Consider the following 13893-nt stretch of genomic DNA (forward strand, 5'->3'; position numbering starts at 1 on the left):
GTTGCCATCTTGGATTGATACTAAAAAAACACTAGGTGATCCTGGAACAGTAAAATAATTATACAAAATACCATTTGAAGAAGGCCACTCAATGCAATTTTTACTCAGAAGCCAGGTTGGAACTGTATTGTTTTAACATTCCCAGGTGGCTGACACATTGATTCTAAACAAGAAAGTCATGCAGGAACTTTCAAACAATCATACCCTGTGTGTTATACCATTTCAAGATGGCTGGAAAGTTTAATTTTTTTGCAATTTTTGTATTGCAAGCACATGCCCACCACGTTTATGCAATGACTAATTTTATTTTTTCTACTTTTATTATTTTAATTTATCTTGTATATGCCTGTTGATGTTTTGTGTAACTTTTATAGTGGATGGGTCAGTACATGAATGCAAGAATGAGTCGTTGGGTAGATGAATCTCTGAAAGAGTGCAAGGATGAGTGACAAACTGTCATATGATGAGTGTCTGTACTCACCATTGACTAAATAGGCACATAAGTTATAAGTAGGACCTATTTGCTTTGCTAATGTTTTCTTTAATTAGATGCAGTCTAATAGCCTGTGATTGACCTAACCAAAGCTTTCTCTTATATTCTGGCCTGCTTACTGCTGCAGTATCAGCAAATGTGAGAAATATCTCTGTGGAGCTTTGCGAGGTAAATTCTTAGTTTATGCTGGTGTTTCGCCATATGCACAGTCACGTTGTATGGTGTTATTGGCATTTGGATATGGTACTTTCTGGTTATTGGTGAATGCAAGAATGAATCATTGGGTGAATTAATGTATGCATGTGGGAGAATGAGTGAGTGACTGCACAAACGTTTTTATTTGTGCCTAAATTCTCCAGTGACTGAAGAGGCACATTAACACCTTTGCTGCGGAGGCTATTCCGCCGCAGCGCTAAGGGGGTGGGGAGGCCGCACAGCGCGCCCATGCTGGTGACGGAACTGCTCCGTCACCAGCCTCGGTTGAGCTGTGCTCATGACGGAGCGGTTCCGTCATGGCCCCGCCCGTTCAATAGAACGCGCCACACAGGCACGAAATCAGCGCCGCGCAGGCGCTTCGAGCGGGCCATGACCGAACCGCTCCGTCATCAGCACAGTGCCACCGCAGCTGATGACGGAGCGGTTCCGTCATCTGCATGGAAGGAGTTAAGTTATAAGACAGACCCATTTGGATTGCTACGGCTTGTTTAATTGAAGACAATTTTGTAGCCACTGATTAACCTAAATCAGTCCTTTCCTCTTTCTCTGGTCTGCTTTCTGCTGTAGTAGGACCAAAAGCGAGTAGTCTCTCTGTAGAGCTCAGGTACATTCTTGGTTTTATGCTAGTATTTCTTCTGGTGCGCAGTCATGCTATGCTATGTTATGTTATTGCCATTTGGATAGGCCACAATCTGGCATTGAAGGGGACTGCAGTCCTTTCTTAACCGCATGCGCGCTAGCGGTTTTCCCGCTGCACGCTGCGATTCGCAAAAACCCTCGTTACGTGACAAGGTCAGCTCGTCATCCGCGTAGCGCAGGTTACGCCCATGACGAGCTGACCTTGTCATGAGCGCAGAAGGGGTTAAAGTAACTTTTCAGCCATTTTTTGTGATTTTCTCAAACTGGAGTTTGATTTGGCTTGTCAGTCAGTCATTGAGGCTTTATTTAGATAAAACATATCTTTAAAAGCATTACATAGTACATCAACTTAAAAACCACGACATATAAAATGCTTTGGCTTGTGAAGATTTGCTATTAAGATAGTGAATGTGTATGTTCCTATGTTAGAGAATGGATTGTGGGTGAATGTTCTTGTTGTGTGATGGGTGAGAGACAAGAAGTGCTGTTCCACATTTCTTACACCTCTCTTAGAATGGGTGACTGGCCCATCATCAAGCACAATACATCGCCTATCCACGGATTTGCAGTTTTACAATAGAGAACATCAAATGCATTTCATGAGCATAAACAATATTTATTTTTGTCTTTAAAAAATGTTTTGTTAGGTTGCACACATGCCACCATTTTGTTTTCAGTTAACGGGGCAATCACCATTTATTAATCAGTAATAATTTACTTTAATGCTAGAAAAAGATGCTGTACAGTTCCACAACAATAGGAGTACCACCATTTGCTAATGTTGTTACACTCAACATTCCGGAAATTATAACTCAGGCAAAGAGCAGCCTCAAGTTAACAGGCAGAGTGAGGAGCATTCGCTTTCAGCACTGTCAAACGAGGGTGCTGAGCTTTCCATGAACAACATATTTCCCTTCCGTAATTATTTTCTACACTGGAAAATCTCTTAAAGTCAATGAAATTGAGGCATGAGAAAGTGATGATCATGGGAAAGCACCAAAATCTGTAATTTGTAACTCTGTTTATGATTTTTGGCATCTTGCCTGCAACTTGCAGTTGAAGGCACTGGCAATGTCACAATTTGAATACTAGAGGATTAAAATGGGCATTCTAAAATACGAAGTGGTGTGCAAATCAGAGCAAATAACTTCAAACCTTGGTTAATCAGGCAAAGTTTCACATAAAAGTTCTGCCATTCTTCAAACTGAAATCCTATAAATCTCAACAGGCATTTCACAGAAACACGTTTAAATGCTTTTTTCAAAGCCTCTGATACATTTGGTAGAGAGTAATTGGGAGCCTTTCCAAACAAGTGGGAGTGTACCAATAGCTTTCATCTTTAGATAAGTAGATATTTGAAAAGTGCGCGTGAGCTGGACTGCACCACCTAAAACGAGGGCTGCTGTTTCCCTGGCCTCAAGGCCAGCGAGTAGATGCCGAGCAGAGAAACATCCATCTTCTGGTGCAGGAAAGAAACAACTACTTTATACAGGGTCATGGTAATGTCACACCAAATAACCTTTCTCCCTTTGAGGTAAAACACAAATGAAGATGATCCTTGCCCAATATGTAAACATTTTCTAACCGATAGGATTGTAGATTGGGAGCCTCTGCCTTAGCTTTCAGTTTACAGCTGTGAACTCAAACTGGCCACTTAATTTTGATTATTCTCCGAACAGGCAGTAAAAGGCTTAACACTACTGCGCTTTTAAATCTCATGGTAAAATTAAAAAGTTGCGTCAGTGTGCACTCATTACTGTGGAGTCCAACTGGCTCACAAAGTTCTCTTTTTAGGTCGAGCCTGGGAAGCGCATGCGCTGTTTCTGTGAGGCATGCTGTATTGAGGTAGGGACTTGAAGCTCCCCCCACATTTTTTATTGGCTTGTGTCATTGTCCGCTGTAAACTGTGGCTGTTGATTGGCCAAAAGGCTTAATAGTCCCTCAATAGTTCAGCCTTGTCTCATTTTGTAACCTCCCATGGCGACACGCCCAGTTATGTGTGTTGTTGCTCGGCAGGCTTTAATTACAGCCTCTGAGCACTATTTTCTCAAATAGCTTTGACTTGCCTGCTGTTGCAGGCAGGACACCCTCTCTTCTAACGCTTTTTAAAAAATGTTATAGCACGCATTTGCAATGCAATAGGTCTCGCCTTCACGAGAGTTTAAGCCATTGGCATTGCAAATGACAATGCCTTTTATTTATCGGTTTTAAAAAACAACACATTAATAAAAGCCATTGTCATTTACAATGCCAATAACTCAAACTCTAACATAAATGCGAGATTTATCGCATTGAAAATGCTTGTTCAGTGTGTAGTCAGCGAGCACACACAGAAGCAACATGTGAATAAGGATTTAATGCAATCTCCAGACAGCCATCTCTTTGTAAACTTTTTAACATAATACCAATGTTTAAAAAAGACTCCTTGTGAGAGCTGCTGTAAAAGAGCCAAACTGGTGATGCTGCAAGGGCCGCGTATGAAACTGTGCTGGTCAAAGGTACCTTCCAAGGACACTACTAATGAGGCCATCCCGTGCGCAGAGATGACTGCGTGGAAGCACTGTGTTGTATAATAATGACATATTTAAGCTATCTGACTGTCTTTGGGGTATACAATTTTGTTAATCGGTTTATGTGAAGAAAACCATTACCTACATCACAAAACAGCATCAAGCAAAGCTTCAACTTTGTACAGATACATATTTCTTACACAACATTTTTTTATAAATAGCAATAGCATAGAGGCGCTTTTAAAATCTTCATCTGTCATCCTTCATTGGGTAGTGGAGTGTGCCGCCTAGAGTTAACCAAGGCCCAGGTGGGTCAGAGTACCCTAAAGTCTTCTTGGCAATTGTACATTAAAAGTGGATCCGACAAAGCTGACCGTGAGGTTGTAGGTTTCCTGTTTGACCTGTACTGCACTGCCAGAGGGATCACACCCTTCTAATCAGTCATGCTTAGGAAGAAAGTAATCCTCCTTCGTTCGTTCATGTGAAAGTCTGATTCAGTATTTGTGAAGGAACTCAGATTAAATTACAGGCCCTTTGTCCAGGTCCATTTGGGAAATATTAAAGTGAGGAGGTCACTGGTGCAAAGGAAGGGACTCCCGCCACAGGGTTGGCGCGTGTCCCGGTGGAAGGCGCCGCTCCCCTGGAGCTGTGCTCCAAAGGTAGGCTCTCTGTTAGGCACTTGAGCTGCTCCTGGCCCAGTCTGATCTTGTCGTCCAGCTCTCTCTGCTCAATTAGGAGAGCCGACTTCATCTTGACAAAGTGCTGGTAGTCCAAGAACTGCTCCTCCAAGAGGTACCGTCCCAAAATGTCTAGAACCACTCGCTCTCTCCGGTCTAGGTTTTCTTTCAGCTCTCTTGCATCTTCATGTTGGCCAACCAGAACCTTTCTCTTTTTATTCAGTGTGTCCTGGCATTAAAAAAAGAGAAGCAAAAGATGCTGTGAAAGGTTCAATGAGCAAATTAAAAGTGCATTAATGAATAGATTGCTTTCATTTTCTGTGTTTCCAATTATTTTGTCATGTTAAAGACAGCACGATTTTCACTGCACATCTCCTATTACGTTTGACCTTAAACATGAACAGTGCCATTAATGGCAAACAGTGGTACATTTGTAATCCATGATGACTAAAGAAAAACTTAATTCCCACGGTTTTACTCTTGCTTCCTCTTCCAGGGCACCCCACACACAAACGCATCATAGCTCCATTCACGTTTGTACTTGCTTACACACTCAACTTCACGCTGTGAGTCTGCAGCCCAACAGTGGACACGAGAATATAGGCCTATGTGAGGCATGGCGGTTAGAGACCCCCTAACCTGGGAGTGAAAATCAGGGTACCTAAGTAGTTAACAGCCTTTTAAGCTTGGGAGGAATTACTTTCTGGTCATGAAAGGAGGAGGAACAAGCAGTCTGTTATTGGGGTAAGAGGCGGGCCGCTGACTCATGAGAGACCTGTAAAGTGAAGTATGGTCACATCTTTAGCCAATCGGATATCAGCTTACCTCCTGGTGCTTGCACTAATAATGAGGAACGCAAAACTGTGAGTACCAGAATGCAATGATCAAGATGGATTGGGGGTGTTTGTGGATATGAAATGGGACAACCTAAGCTAGTGGTGCCTTTTCAGTTTGCTTTGGTTTCCACTCTGGTAGTCGTTGTACAGCGTTTTTCATTGGAAAAAGGACCTACAAATTCCAAAACGAAGTGTGACGTGGTCTAAAGTGGTAGGACTAGATAACTCCTCTCATACATATCCCTACTTTTATTTCTGTTTCATTATTAGTTGATCTTCAATTTTCCCTGCAACTCAGTGACTTACAAGAAAGCTTGTGAAACAAAGGTATTAGAGTGCAGACATTATTTCCTAGAGAGCACCGTAGTCACCCAACATTGGTTCATCTGTAATGACTTCAAGGAGCATCAGCTTCTCACACACATCCATCACCCTCCCAACATTTGGTTCACCAATATGAATTTAATGGCATTATCGTTCAATGTGCCAAGACAGCCCTCCCAACAACGACTCTCCTCTTGAAGTGCAGTGGCATCAAAGTGCATTAACACATTTACATTCCCAACCATGGTCCACTCAGTCTCACCTCCATGGACTACAACAGTAGCTTCGCCTCACTGACTTTAACAGCATCAACCTCTCAATGATGGACGGATCACTCCACTTCGCTTCACTGGCATTACCATCCAATGGGCCAGTCTCATCCTCCCAGCAACAGTTCACTCCCAGAATGCCAATGGAATAAAACTCTCTGCATCACCATTTCAAGAGTGGTTCAACCTTATGTTGACTGCCTTATTAATGGTAAAATAATTTTGCAGGTTTGCCTGAAAGTTGAAAATTATATAAAATCCATCCTAAACCTTTACCTTATGAAATAAATTGAGCCTGCAATCGGATAAGTGCTTACCAAAGGGCATGGGCACTGTCGGCTGAAACGCCTGCACATGTATCTCACACCTCTTGAAAATGTCGCGGCAGAGGGATGATTTACAGGTTAGTGGTCTCAACAGAGCAGGCCATGAGTGAAGCTAATGGTAATCACCAAATCTTTACTGGGTGATACAATTTAAAATATCCTGTCCGACCCACTTCATGAAGGGAACTGCCTGAAAAAATGAAGATAAGAAGACGTCCTCCAGCTGACGCTGAATAATTCCTGCGTGGGCACTGGAGAGAGGTGGCCCCAGCTTTACCTACACTTATTTGGTCCAGTCATTTTCTCCAGGCCTAGCTACGCTCATCCTCACTGTCCCAGTGGGACACGGGAATTCAAGCAACTGTCACAAAGGCATGCTGGCCCTGTGGATAAGCCCTCCTGTGTCTAGATGGAAAGAAAGTTCTGTAGCAGAGGAAGATGGCGTCTGCATGGAAGAAAATCAAAGAGCCAGTTACAAATATGGAGGAAGAGTGCACAAGGGCATGTGGAGAGAGGAGGCGTGGCTGCTGCAGAAACACCCAGAGGACCAGTTGAAAGTGGGTATTTTGCTCTTCACATGAAGTGGAGTTGTGTGGGACCTGCTACAACTGGAAACCATGGAGTGGGATTTGGAGAACACGTCTTTAAAATGTGAAGGCTTATTGTGAATACATACATTATATGTTAAGATGGGTAAAGCTGCCTGCATTGAGAGCAAACTGAAAAATATTTTTAAACTCCTGCTGTTTAAAAAGCCGTTCCATACCTCCTTGGACATTTTTGACAAAACAGATGTTTTGGTTTAGCTGCATATACCCATTTTTTACAATAAGTTATTCCAATTCCTTTTTTGTTATATCTCTAGAGCCCTCCATTAAATTATATTCATTTTTGTTACATTTTAGTTATAATCGTTTTGTTATTTTATCAAACTTGGTTAAAACCTTTCAACTTTGTTATTTCATTGCACTATTGCTATTCTACCTAGTTTTCGTAAATACATCATGTGTATTTTCGCTGTGAAAGGTTTTACTGCTAGTACCCACCCACCGAGGGTGAGCCGAGGGTTCCTGACAGAAATCCATTTTTGTTTGCAGGCCAGACTTTTTGGGTCTCATAGGACCTAAGGTACAGCTCATGTCACGAGTGTGGGCTCTCCAGCCCATTGCTCAAGAGTCCAATTTTCTACGATGGCGACCAGGAGTTTGAAGATACACAACCACTAGTGTCATGTATTCATCACTGTCCCACTTGTAAATTAATCACATGGAGCAAGTCGATATGTAGTGGTTAGGTTCAAGCACGAAAAGCACAAAAAAATGAAAAATGTGGGTTACAGGGAGCATATTCATTCAACCTTGCAACCTGCAGCAGAGGCAACACTGAAGGGGACTCCAGAATAAACGTGAGGAAGTCGGACAGCAGAAGAACATAAGTGGATGGCAAAAGACTAAGGGCCTGGTTGCTCCGTCACAACGGTGACGGATATCCTGTCTGTCAAAATATAAATCCCATAGGATATAATGGGTATTATATTTCGGCAAACGGGAAATCCCGTCACCGTTGTGATGAAGTAACCCATCCGCTGAGATCTAAATTAGGCCCTTAGTGTTGAAACTCATCTGCCCGCTGATCACGGAAAAGAGAGTGTAAAGGCAAACAACCTTTGTATAAAAAGGTGGGACCGGATTTAGACATGCACATATGCATCTGACCATTTAACTTTTTTAAAATGTTGCTGTTCAAAAATTCTGTGATACCACAGCCGGCAACAGAAGTCAAGCAGTAATCCAAAAGAGAGGCGACACAGAAGTTAGATTACGAAACTGTCACTTCTATGGTTTATCCCACAGTTGACGTGTTTGTTGCTATCCTATGCCTGACACATAATTTGCAACATTGTAGGTTTCAACTGTAATTGTATCTGTGTTTTCCCAGAACAACGCGCCCACTTTGAAGAGAGTGGGTGGTTCTCCACCAGCCAAGGTACAATTAGCATTTTTTAAACATGCACATCAATGATAAGTGTGCAAACTACACCTCTGTCATTGGTTGTTTAGCCTCCGCAGTGTGAGGCCTCAAGTCTATCATCCTCATGTCACAAAATTGGCATTTGGATCTCTTCTTCAATTCTTCTTATGTGCAGCACATTTCTGCCTATACGGCCCACTGCTCACAGGTCTTTAGTAAGCATATCTCCAACCAGTGGCGTCGTTAACCCCCGCTTCGACAGCTGGAGCGGGGTGGTAATACCCATACCCACTGGGTCGAGAACAGTGGGCAGCAAATCCACTTTTACTTGTCTTGTCAGAGTTCCCACTAACAGACAGCACTTGCTCAAATTGCTTGTAAACTGTGTAAATGAATGCACTTCGGCATCATGGGGATTGCAGTCCACGGGCCTGTTCCACATGCTGATGATTAGCCTCTTTCAGACTACAACTCCCGAGGGCATTTCCAAGAGTATGTGGCGCAGAGCGTAATGACAAAGAGATGCTTTTCTGCTCGCTGCAGCATCAGTCACTCAGTGTGAAGAGGCTCAACCGATCACTATTTGTCACAGTAACTTTCTGTTTGTTTTACAATTTAAAGAAAGCAAACTCTGCCCAGAGGACTCTGGAGTGCTCTACATCAGATTACATTAAAGAAGGTCAGGTTTCATTTTTAGGTCTCGCCAAGGAAGTGCTTGCACTGTCTCGTTGATACATGCAGTATATACTATAGCGTGGAAGATTTCTGGAAGCGCCGCCCACTCTCCACCCATCTTTTTGATTGGCTTACATCCTAAATGCTGCCTTCTGATTCGTTTTAGGCTTCTTAGTCCCTCCTCCTGACGGCCATCTTGTCATTTGTATCCTTCTCTGGCTATTGGCCCCTTCACTCCAACACTTTTTTCTGCCCTGTGTCCACCCCCGACCCCCTCCCGCAGTTCCTCTCTTCTCGCCCCCTCATCACCCCTCCACTCCCATTTCGAGCCTTTTTAAACACCCGCTCTCCCATTTGTAATGCAATACGTCTCGCGTACATGCGAGTTGTATTGCATTGCAAATGCTTGTTTTAAAGTAGTGCGCAATGTGCGCGAAGACCGGAAGTCAGGCGTCTCGCGCCCAAGTGTTTTTCGGGGCTCCCGTGCACCAAGGAGAGCCCCGCACATTGGCCCTGTTCTCCTGTCCCTATTGCGCCTGTTTGCCCACTACTGCCCTAGAGCGTTAAATGTCACGCACTCATAGTGCGCTAACACCATGAACTGAATGCTGCCATGCTTCCGAAGGTGAAGCTCATGCACTTGACACTTACTTCCGGGTAGGACAGGTTCACGGACGGCAGGTTGGCTGCAGTGCACGTGCGCGTCACTTTGACAGCGGCTCAGAGTGCAATAGAATGGCGGTGCCCATGCCATGCAGCTTGCCATTAGAGGTGCTGGGAGGAAGAGCGCATAGACTCTTGTGCGGACGCCCGGCATTAAGGTAAGCTTCCACTGCACACAAACTGCACCACAGAAGCAAGGGCGAGGATGGAAGAAGCTAATTGTAAATCTTCTTCACATTTCTTCAGAGCCTTTTCTTTTCGGTTCAAAGCAAAACAGATTGATTACCAATCCATGCGATTAATCAAAAGAAAGTCACTACGTGTTACCTAATTAGAAGTTCCCGTGCTCTTACTGAGCAGCTATTTATTTCTCTGTCGTTTGATCTCTGGGTCACTGGCAATGTCTCCGAACTCAATACTTATCAAGACAGCTGATCCTCATTTCCCCAGCACACTTTTTAGCAGCTAGCTTTAAACTTACATTTTATTTTTCAGTTATAGGAAGCAGATAGGATAACTCATTAATCGTTTCAAAACACCAGCGCAAGTGGAAGCAAGAAGGAGATGTAAAACTCGTTAAGGGTGACCCGGAGCTTAAGACTTGCATATTCGGCACTCGACTTAATAACATACTTTTAGGAAGAGCATTGCAAGTATCATATTAACTTACTTCTAGGTTACTGACCAGTGGTGTCTCTGGGACTGATTTTTAGGGCGGGCATACAAGGGGCCACAGATGGGAAACAAACAAGACAGACCCATAAGCGAGCATGCTTTATCTTGATTTGACCATTTTATACATGTGTATCTTTCAACAGTTTCTGTTTCACATGGTCGGTCCAGTGGGACTTGTTTTGTTGTTCTTCTATGGCTGCGTTTACTCGTTGCTGCCAGTCTGTCACTGTCTCCCTTGTGTGGTCTTGGAACATCGGTGGGATCCGGACAGGGTTCTTACAGAACCCACAATATTGCAGACAACTTCCTCAAAAACATGCATTGGGCAGGACAAATGTAGAGGGGTTAGGTACGTCGATTTTTTTTTTTTAAACTCTCGGAACGTCGTGGCACCACCCACACATTACGCTTTGCAAAAATAAACAATAAATGATCTATGTTGTTAGAGAAACCAGTTTGGCATCTCTTCGATGGTGATCTAGCGAGGATTTGGCCCAACATGGTGTACACTGGATGGGTGGTAGTAGGGTTCCTTCTTTTTCAGGGGAGCACCATGCGGTTTGGTGTTTGTGCGTGTGCTTCCTTTCTGCAACTTCTAACAGTGCATTCTAAAGTTACCTTCACAACCACTAGGCTTATGGGAACTATATCTACTAACACAGTTAACGTAATACTGTTGAGAGGTACATGAATTTGCAGGAGAGAATATTTCCAGTTAGTTTTCCAGTAGGCTGACCTGTCTCTCTAGTAGTTTACCTCTTGGAATGTTCTTTTGTCAGTGTTGTCATGTGCATGTTAATTTTCTCTTAATAGCTCTTTAACTTAACCTGTTGATGCGTAAATGTCGCGCATTGTACCTGCCCTAACTACACGTGGAAAACTTTTAATTAGGAGCGTGCTGTTGTCCTGTGTGTGTGTGTGGGGGGGGGGGGCAGTGGGAGGGGGGGAACCATATACATACAACTAGCTATTCTTCAATTTTAAGCATTGATCACCGAGTATTCAGGTTCTATGGGAAGCTTAACCCTTTAATCATCATAGATTGGGGGTGGACGAAAACTTTCAGCTTAGATGACCGCCTTTTAAAAGCAGTAACGAGTTCTGACCTTAAAACGCTGCTTCATTGAGCACTTCATGTTGGTATGCATTGGCTTTAATAAATATTTAACAAGGCCCGATGGGACATTGGTAATTTTTGTGACTAAAATTGTGGTATGTGAGGTTGGATCCCCTGCTTGATCCTCACTTATTTGGTATTGGCTTTTTTCTCCTAGGCTGATGGAGGACCTATAGTCATGTTCGGGTTTCACAAATCCAAGATGTACTGCAGCCTGTCTGGGTGCTGCATCTGCAAGACCAAGTCTTCCAGCTCCCGCTTCACTGCCAGATAGAGGTACCAAGAGAACTTTCGGCCCTGCTTTGGGTAAGGCCATTTCCTGCATCACTATTACACTGTTTGACCTTTGTTCACGGGGAAATACTTTTTTAACCTTATTGCCAAGGAATGTCTGCTTAAATATCTTCCTCTTTCTCTAAAGATTGTTCTGTCTCCAAAAGTGGCACGTTTTGTGTTTTATTATGTTACCCGGACAGTGTATTTGGAACAAGCCCTAGTTTGCCTAAAAAATTCCATCTGTTGTATGTTGACTCACAGTAGTTATGTTCTCACACTGTTTTGCGTTATAACTCTTCCTCCACCCATACCACATTCTTTCAATACATATATTTCAGAGAGTCTGTGTTGAAAGTTACTGTGAGTCCGCGGACAACCCCCAAGACGTCTTTAGTAGCAGGGCAGGGCGATGGAGTAATAGGTGGCTATATGGATTTGTGCCCACATGCATCAAACTGAATTGCATTCGCAAACGGTGCGAATCGCAAAATTCGGCCGTTTGCGAATGCAATTCATTGTTTTGGGAAGCATTAACCTTTTTGGCTTTTTCGCAATGTAAGAAATCGCAATTTATTTGCGATTTCTTAAATTGCGATTGCATTTAAGAAATCGCAATTTTGCGATTTCTTAAATGCAATGCATCATCTTAAAAAAATTGCGAATTCGCACATTAGAAGCGTTAAATTGACATGAAGTCAACCTTCATGGTAATTTTAGAAAAGTTTCAAAAATGCACAAAAGTGCATTTTTAACACTTTCAGTTTATTTATTTATTTATTTATTTTGGTTCTTGTATAGCGCGGGAACTCAATCTCCGAGGAGATATCTCCGCGCTTCGTTGTTCCGAAGGTTAGTATAGACAGAGAATCTGTGTGACATAGCTAAGATTACTGGGTAGGAAACAAATACGTTTTCAGACATTTTTTAAAGGTGAGGAGGTTAGGGTTTAATCTAAGAGATGGAGGTAGTGAGTTCCAGAGAGTAGGGCCTTTAAATGAAAGGGCTCGACCTCCTTGTCTTTCTCTTTTGATCCTGGGGATCTGTAGTAGAGCTTGATTTTCAGATCTTAAGGTTCTTCCAGGTTGGTAGGGTTGAAAGATTTCGGTCAGATACCTAGGACCAATTCCATACAAGCATTTGTGAATGGTGCAACATATCTTAAATTGTACTCTCTGGCGTATGGGAAGCCAGTGAAGTTTGTTGAGTAGGGGATGGGAGGGGGATCTAGCAGGGGCATTGAGAATCAGCCTAGCGGCTGTATTATGAACAACCTGTAGCCTCCTCAACTGTTCCGCATTGGCAGATATAAGCAATCCATTGCAGTAGTCAAGCCTGCTAATTACTAGAGTCTGCACTAGTGTTCTCCGGTGATGATCTCCTAAATAGGGAAACACCCTTCTAAGTAGGCCAATCACTCTCATACAGGTTCCCGTGACCTGAGTGGCATGGTCTTTTAGCACCAATGGTTGGTCCAGCTTAACACCCAGATTTTTCACACTTTCCTTTGGGCACGGAACCGCGCCTAGTTCTGGAGGCCACCATTCAGGTGACCAAAGGAGTGGGGCATTCCCAAAGAGCATGACCTCCGTCTTACCCACATTGCATTGTAGGCAATTGGAGGTCATCCATCCAGCTATTGCTCTCATTCCAGCAGCAAAGGAATTCTTTACCGCAGAAGTCATGTTTTGGAATGGGAACAGCAGCTGGGTGTCGTCTGCATAGGATATTGGTGTGAACCCATATTTCCTTGCAACATTCGCCAAGGGGGCCACATACACATTAAATAATGTGGGGCTTAAACACGAGCCCTGTGGGACCCCCTTGGTGAGCTCCCTAGGGATGGAATAATGGGAGCCCAAGCGAACCTTTTGGGATCGGTTGGAGATGAAGCTTTCCAACCATGATAGAGCAGTTCCCTCCACTCCCATTCTCTCTAGACGACTGATCAAGATGTCATGAGATATCGTGTCGAAGGCAGCGGATAAATCCAATAGCACCAGAATCATAGAGCCTCCTCTATCCTGTGCCATTCGGATGGTGTTGGTCACGGAGAGGAGAGCTGATTCTGTGCTATGGTTTGGCCTGAACCCAGATTGAGGGGGGTCCAGACCATCCGCTGCCTCGATGAATTTAGAGAGATGAGAGTTGACATGTCTCTCCGTCATCTTACTGAGATGGGGTAGGAGGGATATAGGACGTAGATTATGAAGGTCTGACCATGGTAGT

General features: G+C 43.5%; 1 protein-coding gene across 5 annotated transcripts in view; it reads right to left on the reverse strand.

The window, feature by feature from the left end:
- Nucleotides 1-1943: 1943 nt before the first annotated feature.
- Nucleotides 1944-13893, reverse strand: part of SHROOM3 (shroom family member 3) — a 387668-nt gene continuing 375718 nt past the window's right edge. For all 5 annotated transcript variants that reach the window (XM_078676384.1, XM_078676383.1, XM_078676381.1 and 2 more), the window contains one exon: nucleotides 1944-4764. In XM_078676384.1, coding sequence (XP_078532510.1) covers nucleotides 4417-4764 — 348 coding nt within the window. In that variant the 3' untranslated portion in view covers nucleotides 1944-4416. The remainder of the gene's footprint in view (nucleotides 4765-13893) is intronic.

The sequence above is a fragment of the Lissotriton helveticus genome, chromosome 2_1 (assembly GCF_964261635.1).
Source record: "Lissotriton helveticus chromosome 2_1, aLisHel1.1, whole genome shotgun sequence".
Classification (NCBI taxonomy): Eukaryota; Metazoa; Chordata; class Amphibia; order Caudata; family Salamandridae; genus Lissotriton; species Lissotriton helveticus.